The sequence below is a fragment of the Elephas maximus genome, chromosome 12 (genome assembly GCF_024166365.1).
Source record: "Elephas maximus indicus isolate mEleMax1 chromosome 12, mEleMax1 primary haplotype, whole genome shotgun sequence".
Classification (NCBI taxonomy): Eukaryota; Metazoa; Chordata; class Mammalia; order Proboscidea; family Elephantidae; genus Elephas; species Elephas maximus.
In genome coordinates this window covers 89,892,746-89,918,797 of record NC_064830.1, presented here as the reverse complement: position 1 = coordinate 89,918,797, position 26,052 = coordinate 89,892,746, and the positions used below count along the sequence as shown (strand labels likewise).

Sequence of the window (26,052 nt, the reverse complement as noted above, 5' to 3'; positions counted from 1 at the left end):
GTGGGTATTCACTGGGGCACCTCTTGTTCTAGTAAAAGACTGGAAAAGGGTGCAAATGGCCATTGATGGCTGTCTTAGTTACCTAGTGCTGCTATAACAGAAATACCACAAGTGGATGGCTTTAGCGAACAGAAATTTGTTTTCTCACAGTTTAGGAGGCTAGAAGTCCAAATTCCAGGCACGGACTCTACAGGAAGGTTTTCTCTTTCTGTTGGCTGTGGAGGAAGGTCCTTGTTCCCTGGTTCCTTGGTAACCTTCATGTGGCTTAGTGTCGTCTATCTTCCCTCATCTCTGCTTCCCCTCTTCCTTGCTTAATCTGCTCTTTTTAATCTCAAAACAGATTGCGCAAGACACACCTTATGCTGATGCTGCCTCATGAACATAACAAAGAAAACCCATTCCCAAATGGGATTTTAACCATCAAAACCCAAACCAAACCCACCGCCATCGAGTCCATTCTGACTCATAGCAACCCTATGGTGACCCTACCACAGGCATTAAGAAACAAAACGAAACAAAAAAACCGTTGTCCTCCAGTCGATTCCAACTCATAGAGACCCTATACGACAGAGTAGAGCTGCCCCATAGGGTTTCCAAGGAGAGGCGTGTGGATTTGAACTGCCGACCTTTCGGTTAGCTGCCGAGCTCTTAACCACTGCACCACCACGTCTCCACCACATATTTTGGGGGGACACAATTCAATCCATAACAATGGGATTGATTAAACATATTGTGATACCGTCTGACAATAGAATACCATGCAGAGACTAAAAAGAAGGCAGATCTCTATTGTGCTGAAATGAAATAATCCCCAAAGGATTGTTACTTGGAGGGGGGCCAGGGGAGGAAAGAGTATACAGAACAGTATGCACTGTGTGTAAACATTTGTATAAAAGAAGAAAAAAGGTATAGTTCAGAGGAATAAACAAGAAATTGATTGGTGTCTCTGGGAAGAGGAAATGTGAAGCAAAGAAGGGGTGGTCAGGGAAGGAAGACTTTTTACTCTCTGCCTTTTTCACTCAAGCATCCACCAGGCCCCTGCTATGAACTGTTTTTATGTTCACTGTTCTAGCTGTTGCTTTTAACGTTTAAAAGCAGATCATATATGTACGAGATAAGATTCCAAAGATAAAAAGGATAAACAGTAAAGTTTTAGTGGCCTCTTCGAAATAACCCACAATGATGGGGGCATGTCAGAAGGAAACAGGTGCCAGTTGAAAGAACTCCCAGTGGCCAAAGCTGGAACAATTTGTGCAAAAAAATATAGGATTATAGCCCAAAGTATAAAATAAATATTCGTGAGTCCATATGTATATATAAATAAATGATTAATAAAAAAATAGGGAAGAGACGAATTTCCCCAGCAGAAGAATTCCAAATAATTTATGTAGATACCCTGCATTCAAGGAGATGTAGCAAATTCCAGACCCCTTAAGTGTGAGCTGTGCATTGTGACTTCCTTTGAAAGAGACTAGTCTGAAAAAGGGGGAAAATAGTAACTGTGCAGTGGGGAAACCTGACAAATACAACTTCAGCCAGGTGGTCAAGGTCAACATCAACAGTGGTAAGTAATTTTGACCACATATACCCTTGACATGATATGATGAAAATGGCATTTTACCTCTGTGGTCTTCCTCACAAAACCCGTGACGGTAGTCAAATCTGAGAAAAACAACATGCAAATCCCAATTAAGGAACATTCTACAAAATGCTTGACCGGTATGCCTCAAAACTGTCAAGGTCATCAAAACTAAGAGAAGTCCAAGAAACTGTCACAGTCGAGAAGAGCCTAAAGAAACATGACAACTAAATATATGTGGTATCCTTGATGGGATTCTGGAACAGGAAAATGGTTATTAGGTAAAAACTAAGGAAATCTGAATGAAGTATAGACTTTAGTTAATAATACTGTATGAATACTGGTTTACCGGTTGTAACAAACATACCACAGTAATGTAAGATGTTAATAATAGGGAAAACTGGGTGTGGGGTGTATGGGAACTGTCTATACTATTTTTGCAATTTTTCTTAGATCTAAAAGTGTTCTAAAAAAATAAAATTAACCCCCTCCCATAAAAAAAAAAAAAAAGTCTCCCTTCCTAGTCTGATTCCATGTCATATGACTTCTCTGAACCTCCATTTACTCATCTTGAAATAGGGGCATTATTTCTCATCTTTTTGGTTACAGTTAATAACAAGTCCATACTCTGTCACTGAATGTTCACTGTGTACCAAGTTCTATCCTAAGGGCCTTTGACATTTATCATCCCATGTAATCATCACCATGAACCTGTGGGCTGGGATTTTCATTCCCCTTATTTTCCAGAAACAGGCTGCATGCAATTAAGCCAAGATTCCATCTGCTAAATGGTGGAGGTTGGATTCAACGGGTGGAGGCCTGGTCTGTCTGATGCCCAAGTCTCTTTACTCCTGCTCTTCACTGACTCAGGCTCCTCCTGCTTCTATCTCTTTAAATAGATGCTGCCCACCTCAAAGCCTATTGTGAAATATATGCTTCCCAAACAAACTGCATATAAGCATTTCCCTTATCAAGACTCTAGAAAACTGCTTAGAATTTTGACCAGAAAGGTATCACTGGTAGACAGCAATCATTCTTCGAACACTTATACCATGCCAGGCACAGTTTTGAAAACTTTATACTTATTAACTTGCTGAATTCATAGAGTAATGCTAGGAGAAACAATTAAAATTCCACTTTAAACCCTCAAACGTTGCTGGTGGAAAAAATTGGCAGTTCCTCAAAATGTTAAACATAGAGCTACCACAGGACCCAACAGTTCCACTCCTAGGTAAAGACCCAAGAGAAATTGAAAACATATATCCACCCAAAAACTTGTACATGAATGTTCATAGCAGTAATAGCCAAAAGCTTGGAAAACAACCCAGATACCCAACAACTGATGAGTGGATAAACAAAATGTGGTCTACCTATACAATGGAATATTATTTGGCAATAAAAAGAATGAAGTACTGATACATGTATGAACCTTGAAACCATAATGCCAAGTGAAAGAAGCCAGTCACAAAAGCCTGGGTGAATTATATGGTATGTGAATTTTATCTCAATAAAGTTGCTTTTTAAAAGCCCTCCATTTTACAAATAAGCCACGGCATAGAATGATAAGTACCCTGTTTACGATTACACAGGTAAGCTGAGCTCATTCAAAGCAAAGATATACATTCCCTAACAGCAGCCCCACTCTGGTGAGATTTTTTCTTTCCCCATCCCCAAATGTTGAGAATCACTTCTGGATCATTTTATCTCTGCCTGAGACATTGCTCTGAGCTGACATCACAGGAGGTAAGATCCAGAGAGTACAGTGGATGAGAGGACAGGCTCTGAAGAGGCAGCCTTTGGGATTTTCTCCCTTGTTTTCTTCATGGAGTGTTTGTTACTCCTCTCTATCAGCAGAATGTAAGCTCCAGTAGGGCTGAGATTTGGTTTTGATTACCTCTGCATCCCCAGCCACTAGTTCTTCTGGCGTGACCGATTGAAAGAATAAAAGGCAACTCAGACACTGAATCAAGTGCAGAAAGAGGGAGGAGTCAGAGAGATTTCCAACTTGGGTCCTTGCTGTTGACACTCAGAGATGGAAACAGGCGGACAGTGCAACAGATCTTGGAGATGACCCAGTTTGGGATATCTGAGATGCTTGTGGGAGATACATGAGAGGCTGGACATACAAGTCCAGAAAATATTTGAGTTCCATACTCAAATGATTAGAGGGGCCAGGGACGTAGCCTACATGGCGGTGGTGGCCCACTCCAAGACACTGGAAAGGACGGAACGATGGCAATCTGGAGAGCTCAGGCCTACTTCAAGGGACAGCCTTAGCTCTAGCTGATTGCTGGTTCGAGGAAAAGCCAGGTCGTGCCTATAGATTTTAGGATTTTTCAAGAGAAGCTGGAAACAAGGACTTCCATGTGAAATCTTGACTGCAAGCCAAATTTGCCCTTCTGGTCACTTGTTTCTAATATTTGTTGGAGAAATCTAGGCCTTCCCCAGAAGTCTTGGGTACCTGTGGCGGTAGCAGAGAATGTGGGCTGGAGCTTTCCTAGGGCAATGAGTACACTAGGAACAAGGCTAGCTTGTCAATTCTAGGGGACACAGGGGAGGGGCAGCCTCTCTTGCCCAGCTTAGTAGTCACTTGACTTTTAATGGTTACATCAATGAATAACGTTGTGTAAAAAAAAAAAAAGGAAAACGCAAATAGTACATTTCACAGGATTCCTTTCCAATATGTTTTAAGCTTCTAGTTAGAAAAATAACTGGAGGAATATACACCTGACAATTAACAGTGGTTATCTCTGAGGATTGGAATTACGGGGCAATTTCCCTCTTCACTATGTATTTGTGTGCTTGAATTATTTCCTAATGAATGTGTACTACTTAACAAAATAACCAATACATATCCTAAAAAATTAGAGATCTTTTCTTCCAGAACTGTGCATGTACATACTTGTGCAGGCAAACTCATAGACAGGGACCTGAAGCACACACCAGGTGATTACTAGTGGTTACCTCTGGGGAAAGTTGTGAGGACTGGGCAGGTTGGCAGGTGTGGGGGGGGGGATTTAATGTTTCACTCAAATGTATTTCTATACTGTTCGAATCTTCTATAATAAAATACATATTCCTGGTTTGGAGAAAAATAAAGGGAAACCCCCAAGTGCTCACAACTCCAACCCATCCACCCAGAGCTAGCAGAACTCTCCCAGGTGGGAGGGAGGGGAAAGTCTTCTTTAGGCTACAGGCAGTATTGTCCTCATCACTGCCTTCCACCAGGTCCCAGCCCAACTCACCCCAGGCGACCCACGCACACCAAAAGAGGAGCCAGGGGGCCTCATTGTAACACTCATTTTTATATAAATATCCACAAGTCATGTTACAGAATAAGCCCCACCAGGAAGAAAGTCAACAGTTATGTTTTTGTTATACTGACCCCTGCCTTTTAGGTTGGGCCCCAGCCCGGGGGCGCCTGCTGCTTGGAGAAGGCTGGGGCTGCTGCCATGAGGCTGCTAAATAAAGCTGCCTGTGCTGCCCAGCCCTGAGGCCCACCCCCTTCTTTGGTGTGTGGTACATGGTGACCTTCTCTGGCCCTTCTTAGCTTGGGGCAGGGTTCTAAGAAACAGGATTTTGGGGTGCAGGGCCCAAGAGTCCTGGGAGCACTTGGACATGGGGTGGGGGTGGGATTGAGGCATTAAGAGGTGGAATCTGAGGCTTAGAGGCTGAGCTTCGAGGGTGGGGACACACAGAGTTAACAGGAGCAAGTAAGAAGGCCTGGGCTGTCAACAAAGCAGGTATTACCTGCCCTTCTCTCCAACCTAGATCCCTTCCCCTGTTGGTCCACCTCCTGCTAGGCCCACATTCCCAGGAAGAAGCCCTGGGTTCCTGCCTGTCCCCTCCCGGCTCTTTGCCCTGCAGTCCCCCTCCCCACCCACAGAGAGGCCAGAGGCTAGGAACACAGCACCAGTCTGAGGATTTAATTAACCAGGAAGTGGGGTATTTGGGAGGGGCACCCCTGTAAAAATGTACAAAAGGTCTGGGGGGCTATGTGGAAGGGGAGATAAATATGTACATGGAACCCCCCTTCCTTTAGCCCCTCTTCCCTCAGGCCTGAGAGGGCATGAAAACTTGGGTGGTAGGTGAAGAGGAGGGGGGCACTTTGGCCTCTGGCTTAGCGAGCCCTTGGGGAGGCAGACCAAGGGTCTACGGCCCTCAGAGGGGGTGACGATGCACCTCAGATCATGAGCTACGACCTCTGAAATGATCCCCTCTCCACACACACACACACACACACACACACACACACACACCCCAGAGGTTTGTGACCTCTGCCCTCCCAGTGACCCCAAGGTCCATCTGATGTTTGATCTTGTGGTGGTTGGGGCTTCTGCTCCCAGGTCCCATGACCTCAAAGATGGCTGGTAAGGTCACGGCCTTTGCCCTCCAGCCCTGGGTTGAAACCTCAGCCTTAGGATCTTGTCAAAAAGGAAGGGGGGATGGAGCTTTGTCCCCCACCCCACCCCTTCCCTCACCTGTCAGCCCGGGCAGGGCCAGGGGCCCTAGGTGGGGAGCTGGGTCGGGGAGCGGGCACAAGTGGAGGTGGTGCTCCCAAAAGGGCTCCTGGTGGGGTCTTGCTGAGAAGATGAGGGGTTCCTGGGGCCGCAGCAGGTGGCGGTGGAGGAGCCAAGCGGCTGTATAGCAGGGGATGGGCAGGCTCTAAACCATAGAGGCGGGCAGCAGCCACAGCCCCTGGTCCGGTCAGCTCCTCACCTGCCTCATAGAAGCGAGGTGGCCTAGCAAGGCGTGGGGGCCCTGCCAACCAGGTTGGCTCCAGAAAGCCAGCACAGCGCTCTGGTGGACTAGGGCCCAGAAAGGGAGGTGGCCGCGGCCTCTCAAACAGCAGGTGAAGGCCCTGAGGCCCGGTGGTAGCTGCGGCAGCGGCGGCAGCAGCGGCGGCAGCAGCGGCGGCAGCAGCGGCGGCAGCAGTAGCAGCCTCCTCCTTCCGCTCTTCCTTTACCCGCACTGATTCTTTGGCCGGCCTGGCCCCTTCCTCACCAGGCCGGGCCTTGGGAGTAGCAGGAGAAACTCGGAGCTGTGGCCTTGAGAAGGGGAGGTCCCTGGGAGCAGGTATGGGGGAAAGAATGAAGGTTTGCCAAAGGTCAGATAGAGGCTGGGGCATAAGACAGAGAATGCAAGGAGGGGAAAAGCCTACCTGTCTTTCTCCTCCTTGGTGATAGAGGGCTCCCTCCTCTCCACAGGCCGCTCCTTGTCTGAGCCTGGTGTCCGGGCAGCCTCAGGGGGCCGGACCCAGGCAGGAAAGGCCAGAGGACTGCGGTGTAGGCGGCCCCATGGGTCTGGTGGGGAGGCGAAGGCTGGTGGGGCCCCTGGGCTTTCTTTCTGGGCAAAAATGGCGCCGGAGTCTGGGCAAAGGGCAAAGGAGAGAGTGACAGGGGCCAGGAACAGGATGCCCCACTCAAACAGCCCCCTGTCTAAGCCTATGATTCCAGTCCCTCAGCCCACCTCTCACCCCACCCAGTACTCACTGAATGTGGGGCTGCCCAGGCCGCCAAAGGCCCCGTTGGAGAGGGCAGCCAAGGAAGCGAAGCTTGTGGGACGCCCAAAGGGATCTGTGGGACAGAAAGAGGTGGTCAGAACATTGGGCAGCTAACTGAGTAGACACCAAGAACTGGCAGGAAAGAGGCAGATCAGCAAGCTGGCTCCGGAGCCCTCAGCTGCTTGGCTTAACAACCATGTGCTGAGCACTTCCTCGGACCAGGCAAGGCATTGAGCTCGGACACGTACCATGTCATTTAATCTCACAATAAGCCCCATGAGATAGACAGGATCATTCCCACTTAAAGATGAGAAAAAGGCTCAGAGAGGTGAAGTGACTTGCCAATGGTCACCTAGCCGGTACCACCAGGATCCCAACCCAGGGCCTCTGACTCCAGATATCAAGCTCTTATCTCATATTGCCCACCCAGACCCATCTTAGTAGATTCTATCTCTACAAGCCACTCACTTGAAGACTTCTGCTGGCTTCCCCCTCAAACCTGACAGACAGGGCCCCTCCCAACTTGACCCTAACTCCATGCACCTGTCTTATAGCCAGTCAGAACTAAACCCACCTCTGGAAACATCCCCATTTCCTCTGCCAGGAAAAACTTTCCCTTTGCCCTCAGGTTCAAATCCTCCTTATTCACTGAAATCCAAGTTAAACCTTGCCAAGAAGCCTCCTGAGAACCCTAGGATCCAGTGACCGTGTTCTCCCCTGGGCCTGCATGGCTTCCCTCCACCCTGCTCTCTCAGGTGGCAACCTATCCCCGATGACTGGCTATTTCAGATACAGTATCTGAGTTGACAGCGACTGGAAATCACCCTGCTCTCCCCTCCCCATTTTATAGATAAGAAAATCAAGGCTCAGAAGAGGTAGAGTAACTTGCCCAAGGTCCCAAAGCAAGTGGAACCAGGTCTACCCCTCATTCCAACTGCCTGTCAGGTCTGATTTCCATCCACAACTTGAGAACTCATGGAAGGCAGGGGCAAGGCCTAGGTTGCCCAATATGCCTTGACTCTTACCAATGTGAGTGCTGGGGCTCAGGAAGGGTCCGTGGGCCCCGGGAGCTGCCGTGAAAGGGTTGGCTGCAGCGTGGACGGCACCTGGGGCAGAGAGGTGGGAGATACTGATGAGGCTGAGCGGCCACAAGGTGGGCCTTGGGCTATATAGATGGGGAACCTCAGGCCACAAAAGGGCTGGCCAGACTCACCAGTCGCAGTGAAGAGGGAGGCCGGGTGGGACAGCTCCTGCCCAGGGGGCAGGGCGCCATAGGGCCCCGGAAGGCAGGACAGGAGGTCGTTCCGTAAGTCAAGCTTGTGGGAGTCGCCCTGCATGGAGACACAGGGAGAGGGGCAGTGAATGATGAGCCAGGTGTGGTCTGGCTCTTGTTCTCCCATCCCTAGTGCCCCTCCAAGGGCGGGCTGGCTAACGCCAAGATGGGGCTTGGGTACCTATTCTCTGCCTCTCTCAGAGCCTTCCCTGACCTCCCTCTAATAAGCCAGAGAACGAAGGCTCTGATCATGTAATTGTTCACGTAGTGACTGGAAACAAAAGGGAATGTTTCTGGCCGAGATTCTGCTGAGCACTGTTGATGGTAGATGCTCAGAGCTCAGGCCTCCCCTGACTCTCAGGCCCACTCTCCCCAGCCCTCTGGTCCCAGTACCTTCATCTTTTCCTGGTGTCTCAGGATCATGTAAGCCACGCGCACGTGCATGGCACACCACTTCCCCGGTTTCTGCCGCCCCAGAAGGATGACCAAAGGGAAACGGAAGGAAAGAATGTTCACTCATCACCCACTCCAGGCCTGGCCCTGGGCCCAGCCTTGCCATACCATCCCCATTCATTGTCCCTATGATCAAGGGATGACTAAGTCTACTTCACAGCCTAGGAAACTGAGGCTCAGAGAGTTAAGCTGTCTTGCCCAAGGTCCCATGGCCAGTTACATCTGAATCCAGGTCTGTGACTGCAAAGCCTTTCACTCTCTGCTATTCCACATCTGGCTGCCTCCACCTTGGGCTTCTCTCCCAAGTGAGACACCCCCCGTTAGCCAAACACTCTAACACCAGCCCCCAGCCTCATGCAGCCTGTGGTCTTTGCCAAACTCACCCTCAAAGGTGGCCGGAAATGGTCGGGGATCTGGGGATGGCAAAGGAGATATTGGAGGAATTCAGATCTGTCTACTAACCTGGGCACTTCATCTCCGTAGCACCCAAACCTCCCCAAGCTCCTACCAAGACCTTGTGTGGCTCCCTGAAACCTTCCCTGTTTGTGTCAAAACTCCTTCCTCCACCTCTCCCTTCTGGGAGTCTTCCCTCCAGCACCATTCTCTAGTCCAGGTTTCTGAACTGTGCCCCAGGGAGGTGCCCTGACAGGAAGGTAGGGTAGGGGAGGAGGGGAGTTACTGGGCAGGCAGGACAGCAAGCTTCTCAACCAGAGTAGCTATCCTATTAACAGCTTTATATAACGGGGGCCTATTTTAGAAATCAAAAGGCCTTTACTATGGCTAAAAGAGGCTGAAAGATCTCCAGTCTAGTCTACTTTTAGGAAACACGTCCTGTGCTTTTCGCTCTGTTCCCAGAGCCCTGGGGTCTAAGGCCGCCACGTGTGCTAGGTGGAAAGCTCCGGCTCCCCATGCTACCTACCTCTTCTGTTTTATGGACAGGACTTTCTGGTATGATGTCATTTGAAAACAGAGATCTGTGACTTCAAAAACTTAAAAGCCCCTACTACCACTGCCTTATTTCTGGGACAACCTGATGAAATTCCTATTCTTCACGTCTGGGAAATTCTACTGCTCACAGAAATCTACCTTCTCATCAGACACCAGGGGTACCCCTGATCACATATTAAAGAACAAGATCAGAAATTTACTCTCAAGGCATCCCTGCTTCCCCTCAACATGCCTTCCAGCTCCCCCAGGACCTGCCCTGGCCCCCCTCACCTGTGTCCCCTTCTGAGGGAGCCCGCTCGGCACTGGCCCCAGTCTTGGTGGCAGCTCGGGGTTCGTGTTCTGGGAAAGGGGAGTGGAGGGATCGTCAGGAAAGCTGGCCCCAAGCATAAAAGGGGTCTAGAACCAAGCTGGAACATAGGGTAGAGGAGGGAGCATGGCTTTGGAGAAACCTGAGTCCAGAGAGGAGGGCAGGAAGGATGGACATGGTTTTCGGGATGGGAAGAAGGTATGTGGGTCTAGGGGTGTCTGGGTTTGTAGGGGGTGGCAGGTGGTGGTGGTGGTGTCTAGATTGGGAGCTCACCTTGGGCTGGAAGGCCCCCTGCAGGGAGCCAAAGGAGACAGCCGGCGGGAGGCCCGGAGGCAGGCCGGGCACTGCGGGAGGGAAGGCCGTGTACGGCTGTGGAGAGAAGGGGACTAGTCCAAGCTGGGGGTGGAGGTGCAGCCCATCAGTCTGCCCATCAGTCCTCTGGCCTCCACCCTAAAGCCCCCCAGGAAGCTCTCCCAGGCTCAAGGCTTTGCTTTTGAAACTGAAGTCTGGACCCCAATAATTAGGGCCACACATGTTTATGCATTCATGCCCACGCACCACACAAACACACACACTCACATTATGCCGGAAAAGGCCTTCCATCTTTCCTGGATATTTCTCAAACTAGGGAAGAGAAGGGAAGAATAAGCTGCCAGCCAGGGACCCAGGGCCTCCCCTGGAAGCCATACCCTCCCCCCAGGCCTCTGAGCCTCATCACTGGCCCAATGAGGAGCTCACCATGTGGGGACCGTGGGGTGGCAGCAGGCCTGGGGGATAAGGGGTGAAGTGCTGGTGGGTGTGCTGGTGGGTGTGCTGGTGCTGGTGGTTGTGCTGGTGGAACTGGAAGGCCAGGGGCCGAGTTGAGCCCCCTGCCCCCACCACCTCAGGGCCACCCTGCGCATTCAGGTAGCGAGAGTTCAGGTCCTGGCCGATCAGGTCCTGCTCTGTGGGAGGGGAGGGGAGAAGGCTTTAATGACTGTCACCACCATGTCAGCCTCCTTAGGCCCAGGTGACTGGCCTTCCCGCTGGCCTTGTGCCACTCCCTCCTCGAGCCCTCCTGTCTGCTAAGGTCCAGCTGCCCCAAAGCCAATTGGGCCCAAGCCATGGCCCCCCACCCCCCGGCCAGGACCCCAAACTCACCAGAGAGGGCGTTAGCCGCTGAGGCCCCAGGGTGCCCTGGCACCTGCAGCAGGGGTGGGGGTGGGGGCAGGGGGGGGCCAGGGGAGAACAAGGAGGGGTGGTGGGGTGGTGGTGGGGGCCGCAGTCCAGGTGCGGGGAAGCTGTGGCTGGATAAAGGTAGGGGCAGTGAGGGCGTCGGGGGCCGGTGGGTGAGCTGCGCGGACGAGGAGGAGGCAGATGAGGAGGAAGAGGACGAAGAGGATGATGAGGGGGGAGGCTGAGCCACGGGAGGGGCCGGGGCCTTGGGGGGCGGCCGTGAAGAGCTGGGGAGAGAAGTGGGGAAATGAGTGAGGGATTGGGAGGTGCCAGCTCTGACGGGAAGGGGTCAGAAGCCTGGGCAATATCCTGACCCTGGTTCTCCGGCACAGGAGGTGGCAGAACCCGACCCTCAGAACTCCCCCTCCCACACCCAGGGAACGCATCTTCAGACTGAGGTGCTTCCTGCACCCCACAACCCCCTCTCCTTTTCTAGATCTCCTTCCACAGAGCTGCCTCTGATGTCTCCAGTCACGTGACTTTCCTTTTTCTGACTCAACCACAGCACAAAACATGTCATTCATTTGACACTTCATCACAATAGGCCACCTGGGTCCCCACCCTAAGAAAGTGGAAGCAGCAGCATGCTATCCTGGCCTGGGAGTCAGGAGACCTGAATTCTAGGCCCATCTTGCCATTAACACCCTGGGTCACCTTGAGCAAGTCACTGACCCGCTCTGAGCCTTAGTTTTCCCAATAGGAATAAAGAGAATGGAAATGACAATGTCAATAGCAATAGCATCCGTGATACCAGTAATCCTTACCCTTCAGTGAGCATTTACTGTAAGTCAAGTGGCACCACCTGCTTTATTTACTAACCCAAGTCTCGAACATTTCACACCACCTTCCCACTGCTGCCACATCTGAGTAGACACCTGTACCATTTACTTCTTTCTTTAAATAATTTTTTTTTTAATCTTTTTCATTTAGTCTCACCCTAAAAAATTACATAAGCGAAGTCGAGGAGTTGAAATATTCATCACATTTTTGTAATGCACATAAAAGCTAACACATAAATACTAAAAAAAGTTTTCCTCGTGTAAGACCTGAGATCCTCTCACATACCACTGCTGATGAGTGTACACACTTTGGGAAACACTACATTAACTCACAGTTAATCCTCACAAACAACTTTAAGATAAAAATACCATTATTACTCCATTTTATACCAAAAGGAAATTGAGGCTCAGAGGAAGTAAGTGACTTAGCAAAAACCACACAGCCAATAAATGGCAGAGCAAGAATTTGAATCCAGATCTGAATGACACCAAAGCCGGTACTCTTAAACATTACGGCAGCGTTTCCCAAAGTATGTTCTGAAAAACACTATTTCTAGCAGATGTGCCTTGAAAAAACGGTTCCACCAGCAAATAAAATTGGGAAACGCACAAACTGGATTCCCCTGCGAGTAGTAAGTCCTGCTGTCGTCTCTTTAAATGTGTTTCACCCAGAGTCTTTTCAACTTTTTATTCTCAAAATCTTTTTTCAAGTCACATCCCACAGGTACCATCCCATGTCCCAGCCACAGAATGCAGGGGCTGATGCCAAAGTGACCAGGCCCTCCAGGCCAGACCAAACCCCTGGACCACTCACCTGCCAGTGCTGAGGTCCAGGCTGCTGCCATAGGGAGAAGTGCGGAGGCCGAAGGGCGAGACCCGAAGCTGCAGCTGGGGCTGGGGTGGGGGTGGCAGACTGGGGGTGGCTGGCAGGGGTGCAGGGGGTGAGGCAGAAGGCCGAGGGACTGGTGGAGGCGGTGGTTCCTTCGGGGGGAAAGGCACTAGCAGCGGGTCGGGCCCCGGGGGCTGTTCCTGGCTCCGCTCCAAGCCCGACACTTTAGGGACCACAGAAAGTTTTGCTTCACAGTTCCCATTGAAGGCGCCATGGGGGCCCGAGGCTATGAGGGCAGGAGAACAGACATGCTCAGTTGAGGCCCATGCTCACACAATTTCCCTCCCTGTCTCCAGCCCTGGCCCTTGGGACCAACCTTTGCTGGTTGAGACAGTAAAGGAAGGTTCGAGGTCATCATCGGAGACCTGGAGAAGAAGGGTAGGAATAGGGTCAGATTCTCGGCAGGCCAGGTCACCACCTAGGGGGGCCAACAGCCTCTGGAGCCCGTTAAGAACTGGTGGCGGTGGCAAGTCTGTTGTATCAGTTTAGCTAAAGTCCATCAAAATCTGTGGGCTCCAGAGAGCCTATGCTGGGGTAAAGAAGTGGAACAGCCCAGCCCGTGAATCTGGCAGTCCAGGAGGACTGAACTGAGGCAGCCCTGGCGGAGTACAGAAGCAGGCGAATCAAAGCAAAAATGTCAGATATCACTAACTACTGGTCTTTAAATCCATTTGGTCCGCAAATGTTAACAAAAACGTTAAAGCTAACAGACAATACTTAGAAACTGGGATACTCCTTGTAAAAACCCAGGTTGAAGCTTATCTTGAGAAAGAACCCTATTCTGGCATGGCAACAATTAGCTAGAGCTGGATAGGAGCCACCCCCTTCAGACGGTTCACCACAGTTCCTTTCCTAGCTTGCTTTCAAAACCTAAGACAAGACACACATCAAGGAATGCAAATTTACTTACAAGGACCAGGTGGGTAGAAGAACAACTGCTAAGACGCAATATCTCAAAACAAGCAAACCGACCCTAATAATAAACTGAAATACACCTCTTACGCGATACGTTCTTACACTCACTACAGTGACTTAAGTGTTCTCATACCACGGCCTCTGCTCAGTCTCAAATTTACGGTTCTCTCAAAGACAACAGACTAATGGCTAGCAGGGAGGACCAGTTCAGCTGCACCGCCACTCTGAACTTCTGTGGAGAAATGTTGGGAGCTGCAAGAGCTTTGGATAGGACGGTACACCAAGACATGGGCCTTCAACTCCTTGGTTAACTAGTTCTAGCCACCAGAGAAGAGAAGTCACTTATCCTCCCAATCCCTGTCCCTTCCTTCCAAGAACCTAACCCTGGCTCAACTAAACCATATTTCCCACTCAAGAGAGGATCTGTGTGCTGCACTTAGGGGCCTTGAAACTGTAGTCCATTTTACACACTGTGACACTACACACCCAACAAGTTCTAGCCCCACTCACCCTCTCGTCCAGATCGCTTTCCGCATCACACTGGGAAAAAGGAAAGACAGAGATGTCACAAAAGGAAACAGGATTGGGCCCATGGTGGAGAGGGGACTTTCAGAGAGGGAGTGAGAGGGGAGGGGCCAGTCCAGGCAGATAGCACTTACTATGTATCCAGCTTCCAGAGAGTGACGGGAGGAGGCCTGAGAAAGACCAGAGTCCAGAGGTGAGGGAGGCTGACAGGCAAGGCCTTTGGATAAAGTCCAAACTCCCAGCAAGGCACTCAAGGCCCCCCCACAATCCACTCTAAAACTGCTTTTTCTAGCTTTTTCTGCTTATTGCCCACCCCCATATTCGAGAGACTCTTGCTGTTTTCCAGGTACACCAAGTTCTCACATCTCTGTGTTTTTATCCAAAACAACCTTGCCCTATTTATCCTCTCAGAAAACTTACTATTCCTCAAGGCCTGACTGAGACATCCTAGGGGGCTTTCCCTAACCACAACTCCCCGCCCCCCCCCATCTCCCATGCAGTGAAGTGGCTTCCTCATGTGGGTTTCTGTAGCATTTCTCCCAGACCTCTGCCCCTGTAGCTTCTCAAGTTCCACTCTAGGTGTCTGCTGACTGTTTCTTTCCTGCTAGATTGTCACCACCTCGAGGGGAAGGCAGGGACCACATCTAATTCACTTAACATCTCCAATGATTCAACTATCCTAAGTCCCTTTGGCGCATCTCTGAATTATTAACACGTTTAGGGTTTTTTAGGGTAGGCTTTAGTGGCCACCAAAAGCAAGTGAGTCTAAGTGTAGACAAGGGTTTGCTAGATCTGTAGGAGTGGTGGGGCCTCAAATTTGCTCTCCCTTCCTCTTTACTCTCACACACTGGCGTCACTGTTTACAAAGGGCAGTGGCGCTAGCAGTGAAAACAAGATCTATGCAAAAGATATTTTACCTAATGAATCTTAAAAAATGGGAATCTGAGACAAGCTCACCTCTTTCCTTCTCCGCTTATTGGGCCATTTTCGGGCCCGATCCCCAGGGGGCCGGCCAGGCTCCCGATCAGAGCTGTCCCCTGGCTCCCCAGTGGCCCCACTGGAGCCCCCCCTCTTCCGCTTCCCAGAATGCTTCAGCCGGTGTTCCAGTCGCTCTGGGGGCTGAAGAGATGCATCCTTCTGTGGGGGAGGAGATGGGACTGAGGTGGGTGGAGGAAAGAAATCTCCCGACCTCTCTGGGGGTGACCAAGCTACCAAAGTGACTCTCAACCCAGGCAGCCTGGTCGGTCTCTGGAGACTAGCTCTACCTCCTCCCACCCCAGGGTGGGGCAGAAAGCTGGCCAGAGGAGCCGGTTGCTCTGGTTTGGGGTGCCAGCATTCCCCCCTCAACTCCACCCATTCTAGACACTATCACCTTCTTCCTGCCCCTCTGAAACCCCCACTCCCACCAGGGCCCACCTGCAAGGCCTCAAGGCTGGCGAAGCTAGCGATAGCGAAGCCATCGATCAAGTCCTCCTCCTCCTCTTCTTCCTCCTCTTCAGGCTCCTCCTCAGCCTCCCCGTCGTCTGGGCCCCCCTCCTCCTCCTCTTCCTCCCCGCGGCTACCCGAGCCGGCAGGCCGCTTCCGAGCTCGGGGTCGCGGGGGCCGAGGCCTGGGACGGGGCCGCCGCCGTCTCGGGCCCCCGGGCCGCTCTCCAGACGAAGCTGACGACCAGGGCCGGGCAGGCGGCGGCGGCGACGACGAGGACGAAGAACCGCGCGGGGCGGCCAACAGGGCCCGGGGTGCGTCGCCGCCGGGACCTCGGCGGCGTCGTTGCTCTCGGTCTCGGTCTCGGCGCGAGCAGCGCCGCCGCCGCCGCTCCCCCTCAGTGGCCCAGCCCGGGCCCGGAGCCGCGGCCGCTGCCGTCTCCATGACGACCGCCCTCAGCGCCGCATCCGGAGGCGGCGGGGCCCGGAGCGGCCTGTCCGTAGGCCCGGGGTCGCAGGCGCGGCGCTGACGGCTGCACAGGGACGTGAGGGCCACGGCTTCCCCCTTTAAAGCCGGATCCACTGGCCCCGAGCTTGCCCCAAGGCCAAGGCCCGGAGAGCCGGCGCCGCCCCCGGGCCGACTAGCCCGAGGGGCCCCCCCGTGGGGCCGGCGGGGCCGCGGCGGCGAAAACGGGGAGGTCGTCCCTTTAAGGCGAGGCCTCAAGTAGTCCAGCCCCCGGCCCCTTTAAGACGACCCGACGGTGTCTGGCCGGCCTAGTGCGGTGGCCGCCCCCTGCCAGGGGTCGAGGCAAGTCTCCCCGAGGAAGAGGAAGGGCCACCCCTTTAAAAGGGGCCGAAAGCTCGCCCCGAAACGCACACCTCCCCTTTAAAAGTGTCTCAAGTCCTCCGGCTCAAACACGCCACCCCTTTAAGGAGTCCAGGGTCCGCCTAACAACAGGCCGCCCCTTTAAGGATCCGGGAGTTAGTTCCCAGTCGTCCACAAGCGACTACTTCCCCTTTAACCTGAGTTTAAAGGACTTTTTGCGTTGGGGGGGGAAAGGAGGCTAGAAACCCCAGTCGCCCCAATTCTCCCAACAACACAGTTCTTAATTTGTCAGCTTCTGTTCAGCAGCTTCCCCTTTAAGGCTGGCGTTGGTGTCTGCCGAGTTCAGCGGCCACCCCTTTAAGGAGATTTAAAGGGGCCTCCTCCGGGCCCAGCTCCTCCAGCCTCCGCCTTTGGTCGCCATGAAAGGCGCGGGGGGGGGCGGGGCCCCGGGGCCAGCCCTCCAAAGCCCCGGATGTGAGGCAACGGTGACGGGTAAAGCTTCGCCGTCTGCCGACATAAAAGTCTTTTCCTTTCTTCCGTCTGTCTGACTTGTGTGTTAAGGGATCCGGGACGGCAGTTAGGCAGCAGGGGAGCTCCAGCGCACCATCCTGTTGTCTCCTTTGGAGTCTTGAGCCTCTTCTCCACCAGGACTTCCCTGACCCTCCTCCCTTTTCCTCCTCAGCCTACGCCTCCTTCCTCTCTCTGCCTCCTCCCACCCTGACCCTCCCCTTTCTGCCTCCCTCCCACACGCTTAGTCGTTGATAGGTTGATAGGTTAGACGTCCAAGCGAAGGGCTGGGTTAAGATCGGGGAAGTGGGAAATATGTAACTACCCTCAAATCCCTGATTGGGTATACATCAGATTAGCTCCGCCCTTCTACAAATTTTGTGACTCAACTGGTTAGAAGTAGGTGCTTGGGGAGGTCCCCTAGAAGACCCGCCTCTTCCTACTCGTCGCTGATTGGCCGGCCTTCTGACGGCGTCGAGGTGGGAGGAGTTAGGACACAGTGTGCGAGTCTTAAGTAGCGGTTGGCCGCTTGGCGGCGCACGGTCGCGGAAGGTCCGGTTCGACAATTGGTGAAGTCGTCTCTTCCTCTCTGCCGCTTGGTTTAGCCCACTGGCCTCCTGGCGTCTCGCGCAAGCGTGTGGTGTGTTGGCAGCTCAACGGGATCGCTCCGCGGCGCAGTTGGGCTCGCGTGCGCTGGATACTTTGCGAGAGTTGGAAGCGCTGGAAAAAAGCCGCGGTCCGTTATTGCTTAGCTCAACCGGAGGCTGTCTGGCTTGCGGTCTCACGGTCTAACAATTAAAAACCAACACTTCGCAACTGTGTGCCAGGCACTTTTTCATGTATTAACTCATTTTGTAATAATTCTGTTAAGTAGGTACTGCTCTTAGCCCTGTTTTACAGAGGAGGTAACTGACGCCCAAACAGGTTGTTCCCTATCAAGGGTTTGGACCCAAGGAGCCAGCTCCAAAGTCTGTGCTCTTAGCCACTACTCCATTTTGCCTCTAAGTTATGAAAGATGCAAAGACCTGGCCTCATTGGCTATGTTACCGTTTTAATATGAACAACCCGTTGACTCTTACGTGGCCCTCTCATCTATAAAATGATTTATTTCCTTGCAGGGCTATGTGTAGGTCGAGTATCTGATAGGCTGTGGTAGGTGCTTAAATGGCTAATTACTCTTAGCTCTTGAATCCAGCAGCAAGGGGTCCTGGTGTGCCTGTCAGGAGGCATCAGTACTATTTGATAAAGGCCTTGGTCTTCTCTGGGCCTTTCAGTCTCCTTGGTGTAAGAGAATTGGCGGAACCTGGCCCTGCCCAGGGTCTGTAAGGGCCAGTATCATCAGGAGCAGATTCAGAAGTGCCTTTCCACTCGGCTACCACTCGATCACTGCCCTGACAGGGAACACAACAGAGAATCCCTGATGGAGCAGAACAGTGGGATGCAGCTCTCAAATTCTCATAAGAAGACCAGGCTTAATGTCTGAGACTAGGGGGGACCCTGGAGGTCATTGTCCCAGACACTTTGTTAGCCCAAGATTGGAACCAGTCCCGAAGCCAACTCTCCAGACGGGGACTGGACTGGACTATAAGATAATGATACTGGTAAGGAGAGAGCTTCTTGGCTCAAGTAGACACATGAGACTGTGGGCAACTCCTGTCTGGAGGCGAGATGACAAGGAAGAGGGGGACAGGAGCTGGTTGAATGGACATGGGGAATGCAGGGTGGAGAGGAGGAATGTGCTGTCTCATTAAGAGGAGAGCAGCTAGGAGTACATAGCAAGGTGTGTGTAAGTTTTTGTATGAGAAACTGACTTGATTTGTAAACTTTCGCTTAAAGCACAATAAATAAAAGAAGGGCCCCTCGATACAGGAGAATTTTCACATGGAGACACTCTCCAGTGACCATTTCCCCAGCCCTGTTGGCTGGCACTGCCCCCATTTCCCAGTTCTTTGGGCCCAAAGTGAAAACATCAGCCAATGCTCCCAATCACTCTCAGACTCAGCCAGAGACATACAAAAAGCAGAAACGTATCGAAAACTTTACTAGAAATATAGAGAAAAAATTATTATTGCCTTACGAGGCTTTCCCCCCCTCCAGGACGGATAGATGGACAAACAGGTGGAGCTCCTAGGTCCAATGGGGCTGCTCCCCATCCATTTCCTCCTCCTCCTTCTCCTCCAAAAGCAAGGCATCCAGCTCCTCCAGCCGCTGCTGCAGTAGGGGTCCCACGTCTGGGTTTGGGGTCAGGTTGGGAGGAACGGTCCTGCCAGCTGCAGCACGGACCCCTCGGTAGGGCCGCCGGGAGCGAGGAAGGCTGCTGTCCCGAAACTCTACAGCCCGCCGGAGCTTCCTTGAGCTGGTGAAGATCAGAGTTCCATTGCGTTCCCGGGGTTCCTCAAAGATGGTCTCAAAGGTCCTGGGCCAGGCAGGGAGGGGTGCTGGTCACCAGCATGCCCTCTGGTTCCAGCCTTCCCTCTACCTCCCTTAAGCCCTCATAGTTTCTCACCTCCTGGTTGTGGGCGATTGGTAATTCTTATTGGTGTAAATTTCTTCCAAACTGAACTCCTTCTTGTTCAACCTGGGGGAAAACAGCAGAGGCCACTAAGAAAACTGGGGCTAGAAGGTATACAGCTATCATAGCTTCTCAGAAGGAATGAGTAAGGCCTTGTATATATTTCAGTTTCTCAGACAATTCAGAGGCCAGAAGCGCTACCTCAGACGGACAGGTAGTTCCAGGCTCAAACCGTATCTTTCCAAATCGAATACTCCAGGCTGGACTATGATCCCTGACAAAGTCACCCTGCAGGGATCTGAGCCCACATATTTGGTCAAGACATCCACATGGGCTGTGAGCCTCTCACCTGACTGGTCGAGGCAGCCCCATTGGTGTAAGGTTGAGTTGAGGCCGGGCCGGTGTCCTGCGTATTCTAAATCGAGAAACCTTTCCCATGGTCTGCAGAAATAGGGCCGAGGGTGAGAGTGTGGCGTGGGCTCTGGCCCCTACCTCGTACCTCTCCCTCACCTGTACTCCCACCTTGGTCTCAGCGCCTGAAAGAACCTGGTCCTCTGGGGCCCTTGGCTCCTTCCTCTGGGGTGAGCCCAACCTGCACAGAAGGTCAAGGCTCAGGGACAACCAACATTCTCAGCAATAACCCTATCTCCCACCCACTGAGTACTTGGGAAGGACCATGGCCAGGGCTTGAAGGAGGGTTTACTGAGAGCACTACCTGGGGTCTGCAGGCTCGGAGAAGGAGGAAGTGGATGCAGTGGACGAGCAAGATGTGGTGAGGGGTGGGGAGGCTCCCACACCTCCGAGAGGAAACACCTCTTTCCGGAGACAGGGCCGAGGAGGTGGCGGGGCTTGGGCCATCTCTCCACCACCCACAGTGTGCCGCCGGGGTCGAGGCCGGTTTGAATGGGATGGGACGGGGAGCCAGGTGCAGGCACCTGGGCCAGGGGGCCCTAGATTGGGGCAGGAGTGGCTTCGGCCCAGAGAGGGCTTAGGGAGCAATGCTGGGGGACTGTGGTCCTGGGCCCGCCACTGGCGGATAGGGGGCCTGGGACTAATAGACGTGGCACCCTCAGGTGCCCCAGACTGCTCCGCCTCTGAAATGGCAATCTTCAACTCTAGCTTCATTGGAGGTGCCGGGGGTGGGGGCCGCGGGGCTTTGTTGGGTGTGAGGAAGATGTCAGCGAAACTCTCCAACTTGGAGCGGACGGAACGGAAGAGGGGGGCCAGGCCCCAAGGACTGAGGTGGGGACGTAAAAGGCTGGACGCTGGTGGGGTTGATGGGGACTCCAAGTCAGGATCTGGGGCTGAGGAAAGGACAGAGTCACAGGTCGGCATTCCTCAGTACCCATGTCTAAGCCCCACCTCAGTAGCCTCTGCACCTCCCCGAGACACTAAGGTTTGCCCACCCCTAAAAACTAAGCCCTGCGTTTAGGAGTTGAACCTAAGGTCCCTGAAATCTAAATCCCATCTTCATATACCAATCTCTGCCCTTGGTGGTGGTGTTAGCTGCCATGGAGTCACTCCTGACTTGTGGCAACGCCATACGTGATAGATCAAAATGCTGCCCAGCCCTGCACCATCCCCATGACTGGTAATGAACTGGACTATAGTGATCCATAGGGTTTTCGCTGGCTAATTTTCAGATGTACATCAGCAGGCCTTTCTTTCTAGTCCACCTTAGTCTGGAAGCTCTGCTGAAACCTGTTCAGCATCACAGCAACTGACAGACAGGTGGTGGCCGCGTGTGAGGTGCGCTAGCTGGGAGGGAACTGGGTCTCCTGCACAGAAAACAAGAATTCTACCACTGAACCATCACTCCCCTTAAAAACCAAAAAAACCCAAACCTGTTGCTGTTGAGCTGATTCTGACTCACAGTGACCCTATAGACCCTATAAGACAGAGTAGAACTGCCCCATACGGTTTCCAAGGAGCAGCAGGTGGATCTGAACTGCCGACCTTTTGGTTAACAGACAAACGCTTAACTACTGAACCACCAGGGCTCCACCAATGCCCTTGGGGTACCTAAAATCACCTTAAAATACTAGCCCTCACTCTTAGGGGTCTAAACCCCACCCTCAAACACCAAATTCTGCCCTCGGGAGGTCTAAAACCCAATTTCACACACCAAGCTCTCCCTTGAAAGGGAGGTAAGCCCCCACCCCTACTTCTGCACCTGACACTTCCAAGCTCTAATAGGATTTCCCAGAGTGTCAAGTCTCATTTCTCTGCCTAAGTCCTTACCTGGTGGTGGGCTCTCTGAATGGCCTGTAGGCAGGGCAGATGGCTGGAATGGGGCTTCCAGGTCCTTGGGCAGAGACACTGGCTGGTGAACCATTGTCATGGCCTCGGCTCTGGAGTGAAGAGGCAAGGTAAAGGTTGGGGGAGCTTCCAGGCCCTGATCCCACCTGAGCCAGAACCTCCCCTGTCCCTCAAGGCTTTTGAAAGTGCTACAAGGAAAGATTAGATAAGTAAACCCTGATGCTCCTAGCTCTGGCTGTTGCCTGGACACCTTGATGATCCCTTTCCTAGCCCTCTTACCTTCGTGCTGGGATGGTGAAGTTGGAGGTCTCATCGACAAAACCCTGGATATAAACAGGCGATGTTTGTGGGGAGGCAGGAAAGCTCACTTTGACACCCTCCCTCTTTGGCCTCTTTAGCTCCCCATGCCCCAATTCTCTGTCTCCAGATGCCTGCTTGGGTTGACAGCAAAGACTATGTCACATAAGCCTTTGTTCCGGCACTGTCTCCCACCTAAAATGCTGTCTTTCTTGCCCTGAGTAAAATCCACCCCAGACTCAAGCCTCCTGTCTGTCTCCTCTTCTCCTGGAATGCCTGCCCCTAGCTGAACCCAACATCCTTACCCGATGTTCGGGTACCTTAGCTGGGGATCTGGGGCCAGCAATGTCTTCCAGCATCACCACCAGGGTGGGCTGGGGGACTCGGTCCACCTTTTGTGAAGAGGACTCCTCTGGAACAGGGCTCATCCTTGATCGCCGCCTCTGGGTTGAAGGGGGCCAGTGGACACGGCTCAAGGGCTCTCGGCACAAGCGCAGAGGGTTGGGAGACCTAAAGAGGGAACAGGAAGATCAGAGGGGCTCTGATGTGTCCCCAGCTTACCTTCTATCTTGCCATGCTCACCTGGCCTGTGGGCACCACACAGACTGTTGGGATGGTGAGGCAGGTGGCTGGCTGTGGATGGAATCCCAATGGTTGGTGTGGTGCCGAGGGGTGGAAGCATCCTCTTGGGGCACCAGAGGGGCCTACAAGAAGAAAAGGTGTCAAGACAAGAGCAGGGTGATGGAATAAGGTTGCTCTGGGCAGGGTCCCCCTGTGCCTAACAGTGCCCTCAGCCACAAAAGTGACAGGGATTGTGGCTAGAATTCACTCAGTATCTCCAAAGAAGTGACTTAGACTGAGTTAACCCGTTGCCATCCACTTCATAGCAACCCTATAGGACAGAGTAGAACTGCCTTTAGGGTTTCCAAGGAGCAGCTGGTGGATTTGAACTCCTGACCTTTTGGTTAGCAACTGAGGGATCTTAACCACTGCACCACCAGGGGTCCTGAACTGAGTTAGGGACCAGACATTAGAGTGTCCTGAGCTGCAGGTGTGTGACCTAGGTAATCTTCTCACCCAGGCTGTTTGGAGAAATGAAAAGTGTCCTTGGGTGGGTCACTGCCATATTTTATGCCCAAATGTTCTGATCTGTGAAGTGAAGCCAATGACCTCAGTCTATTTCCTAGTGGTTGCCTAGAGGTTTAGAGGTTCAGCTGAGAAGCAAGCAGAAAGATTTTTCAGACTCAAGAGTGGTAGGGGTATGGTTCCAGCCCAGCAGGGTTGGCTGTTGGGAATAGGCACTGAAAATCCTGACCAATTCCACGTTGGAGTAAGCAGAAGCCAAGCAGGACTCTAGCATTAGGAGGCTGCCTGGGTGATATGCATGGGGAAGGGGTGTTTGGACCTATGTCACCCTCATGAAGGGTCTGATTTGACTTTGGCACTGAGAGAGTGTGTCTGTGTGGCGGGGTGTCTCTCAGTCCAGGGAGCTCACCATGTGGGCAGCCATGACATCTTCCAGCACCACGGCCAGGACTCGTCGAGAGGCCTTTTCCAGGGGCGAAGGAGCCCCCATGGGCTGCAGCCTCGGCCGTTTTGGGCTCCCGGCTGCCCATAACCCTCGGGTCAGTGGCTGGCGGCACAAACGCGGCCCGCCAGACGGGCTGGAAGGTGAGAGAAGCAGAGAGTGGTTGCCTGAGCCGGTCGCTGACTCTGTGGTTTCCCGGTACCGCCGCCAGGGTCCCCGTCTCCCGGGATCAAGACAGGCGGGCGGGGTGCGCTCTCACCTGGAGTCCCCGGGCAAGTCCATGGGGGAAGCGGCGGCTCCGGGGGGTCCCTGAGGGATCCCAGGCTGCGGCCTGGGGTAAGGGGGAGCGGGGGAGCGGGGAGTAAGGGCCAGCCCCTCCCCCGTGGCTCCGCCCTTCATGGTCTGCCTGCGGTGCCCAGCAGCTCCGGGCCGGAGCCCTAGAGCGTGGAAGGGCGCCCCCCACCGGCCGCCAGGAGCGGGTGTCTCCCCGCTGCCGCCGCAGCGATCACTGGCACCCTGCCTGGCACCTGCCACGAGAACCTGGGTTGCGGCGGCCCCAAGTCTCCCTACGGCCCGAGGTTCCCGGGGCCTTTGTCCCCCCAGATTCGGCCCTGAAATACCCCGGGATCTGCTGGGATCCCGGTCCTGGGAGGCTCCGCTTCCGCCGGATCCCTCTGCAATCCTCCTCCACTCCCAGCAAGTAGTCGAGGCCTCCGAAGCAATATTCCCACACACGACGGTTCCCCCCTCCCTAGATCCCCTAGACTGATCCCTGTGGAAAGAATCCTACACCGCGGTTCCTCCAATCAGACGCCGCGCGAGGATCCTCCTCCCCATGTGAGCTCCGACTCCGCGAAGCTCCACTCAGACAAGGGCAGCCCGAGCTTGAGCATCGCGGATCTCGGTCCGGATCCCGGGAGATCCACTGTCAAGGAGATAGCCCTTCACTCCAATACGGGAGGTCCCGCCCACAGATATCCACCCCGCACCCGGCCTGCCGGGATCCCCGCCCAGCGCCTCCCCCACCCCAGGAACAGATGGTTCAAATGTTTCCTCCCTCCCCGCCTCCCCACCACCCGCTCCTCCCGCCCTGTCTCCAGCCGCTCCGTGCCCTCCCTCGCACGCCGCTCACCGCTGCCTCCCGCGGATCCCGGGTCTTCGACGGCTCCCACCACCGGCTCCTTTAAAACCAACCTTACCTAACCCTGCCCAACCGCCTAGGGCCTTCTTTTCGGAGCCGCAGGGCACCGCCCAATCGCCGGTCCCCGTCTTCCGGGGTGGTGAGAAACGAAGTGAAGCCGCCTCCGATGCCATCATCCCTAGGGGCAAGAGGCCAAATTGGGGCAGGTTGCCATTATAGTTAACAGCAGATATTGTAGTCCTCAGTGAACCGAACTGGACGGGATGCCGTCATCTTTTGAAGGGTAGTCAGTGGCCGAAGGCTATTCAAGGTTTCTTGAGACATTCAGGGAACCCTGGTGAAGCTAGAGTGCCGCCACGTTTTTTAAGGGCATCTTCCGGTTCTCTCGCTTTAGGCCAATAAACGTGAACTGAGTGCTAACGATATGTGAACTCTCTCATTTCCTAGAGAGGCCCTATTTGAGGCTGGTTCTAGTAACTTTCTGGGTTCCTCAGCGGCTTTCGTTTTTGCAGACTCCAAATCGGGTTCCGACGTCGCAGGGTCCCACTTTGGGAGGGGAAGGTGGGGGCCTTAAGGTCCGAGCAGCCGTGGCCGGGGACTAGGGATGGCCGGTTTCCGGCCCCGCTGCTCTCACGACTTGGTGGAGAGACTGTGGTGAGCTGTAGTTGGGGAGGGAGCTGGGGGAGGTAAACTTCACCTGAGCAGTTGGTACTGTTTCCCAGAGAAGTGAATGTGTGTGCGGCCGGCGCAGAAGGCTTAGTATAGGGCTTCATGCAGGACACCAATAGCCACCTCGGTATGTTCACAGGGGTGCAGCCCTATTCCCTGTTTATGTTCTGGATCCTATGAGCCGATCACTTAGGTAAGGTGGATGCAAATAATACTGAGGGTTGGTAATAAGGAATGGAATTTTCGCTGCTTGGAGAGGCAGTGGGCTGCATCATGGAGCCTTTACCAGGAGCCAGGCTGTTGGGGAGGAAGTGGGCATATATTGACTTATTGCACTGTGAAGTCACCCTCACCGTTTAACCAAAGCCCGTGCCTCCACTACTTTTCCTTCTCCAGGATTCCTTGATCCAAACCAATCCGTATTTTCGGGGTAGAAAAAAGAGCCTGAAGCCTGGAATCTTGGGTCGGAGGCCAAGAGGATGTGTGCAGAGGCACCCACCCAG

The 26,052-nt window shown here is 53.3% G+C and overlaps 2 protein-coding genes across 9 annotated transcripts in view; both read right to left on the bottom strand.

Annotated features, from left to right (window-relative positions):
- Positions 1 to 4,472: 4,472 nt before the first annotated feature.
- Positions 4,473 to 17,331, bottom strand: FBRS (fibrosin). 3 transcript variants are annotated; one of them, XM_049904041.1, is made up of 18 exons: positions 15,803 to 17,331; positions 15,344 to 15,523; positions 14,521 to 14,556; positions 14,372 to 14,401; positions 13,263 to 13,311; positions 12,872 to 13,172; positions 11,204 to 11,505; positions 10,802 to 11,007; positions 10,643 to 10,687; positions 10,337 to 10,432; positions 10,027 to 10,095; positions 9,192 to 9,221; positions 8,749 to 8,820; positions 8,296 to 8,413; positions 8,108 to 8,188; positions 7,072 to 7,155; positions 6,741 to 6,948; positions 4,474 to 6,645 (listed from the first exon to the last, which is right to left on the bottom strand). In XM_049904041.1, exons 1-18 carry the CDS (start codon positions 16,253 to 16,255, stop codon positions 6,057 to 6,059), a joined length of 2,949 nt encoding a protein of 982 aa, XP_049759998.1. In that variant the 5' UTR covers positions 16,256 to 17,331; the 3' UTR covers positions 4,474 to 6,056. The 3 variants fall into 3 exon arrangements, with proteins under 3 accessions (XP_049759999.1, XP_049760001.1, XP_049759998.1); XM_049904042.1 differs by lacking the exon at positions 9,192 to 9,221 and having other exon boundaries at positions 4,473 to 6,645; XM_049904044.1 differs by lacking the exons at positions 14,372 to 14,401; positions 14,521 to 14,556 and having other exon boundaries at positions 4,473 to 6,645.
- A 1,835-nt stretch (positions 17,332 to 19,166) lies between these two features.
- PRR14 (proline rich 14) overlaps positions 19,167 to 26,052 on the bottom strand; it is a 55,492-nt gene continuing 48,606 nt past the window's right edge. For 2 of the 6 annotated variants that reach the window (XM_049902923.1, XM_049902922.1), the window contains 11 exons: positions 24,872 to 25,058; positions 23,999 to 24,070; positions 23,707 to 23,875; positions 22,794 to 22,915; positions 22,532 to 22,721; positions 22,194 to 22,237; positions 21,897 to 22,006; positions 20,371 to 20,959; positions 20,005 to 20,247; positions 19,650 to 19,721; positions 19,167 to 19,559 (listed from right to left, as the gene is read on the bottom strand). In XM_049902923.1, coding sequence (XP_049758880.1) covers positions 19,271 to 19,559; positions 19,650 to 19,721; positions 20,005 to 20,247; positions 20,371 to 20,959; positions 21,897 to 22,006; positions 22,194 to 22,237; positions 22,532 to 22,721; positions 22,794 to 22,915; positions 23,707 to 23,875; positions 23,999 to 24,070; positions 24,872 to 25,056 — 2,085 coding nt within the window. In that variant the 5' untranslated portion in view covers positions 25,057 to 25,058 and the 3' untranslated portion in view covers positions 19,167 to 19,270. Of the gene's footprint in view, positions 19,560 to 19,649; positions 19,722 to 20,004; positions 20,248 to 20,370; positions 20,960 to 21,896; positions 22,007 to 22,193; positions 22,238 to 22,531; positions 22,722 to 22,793; positions 22,916 to 23,706; positions 23,876 to 23,998; positions 24,071 to 24,359; positions 24,739 to 24,871; positions 25,059 to 26,052 lie in introns of those variants that run through there. The other 4 variants (XM_049902925.1, XM_049902928.1, XM_049902926.1 and 1 more) reach the window with 4 other exon arrangements.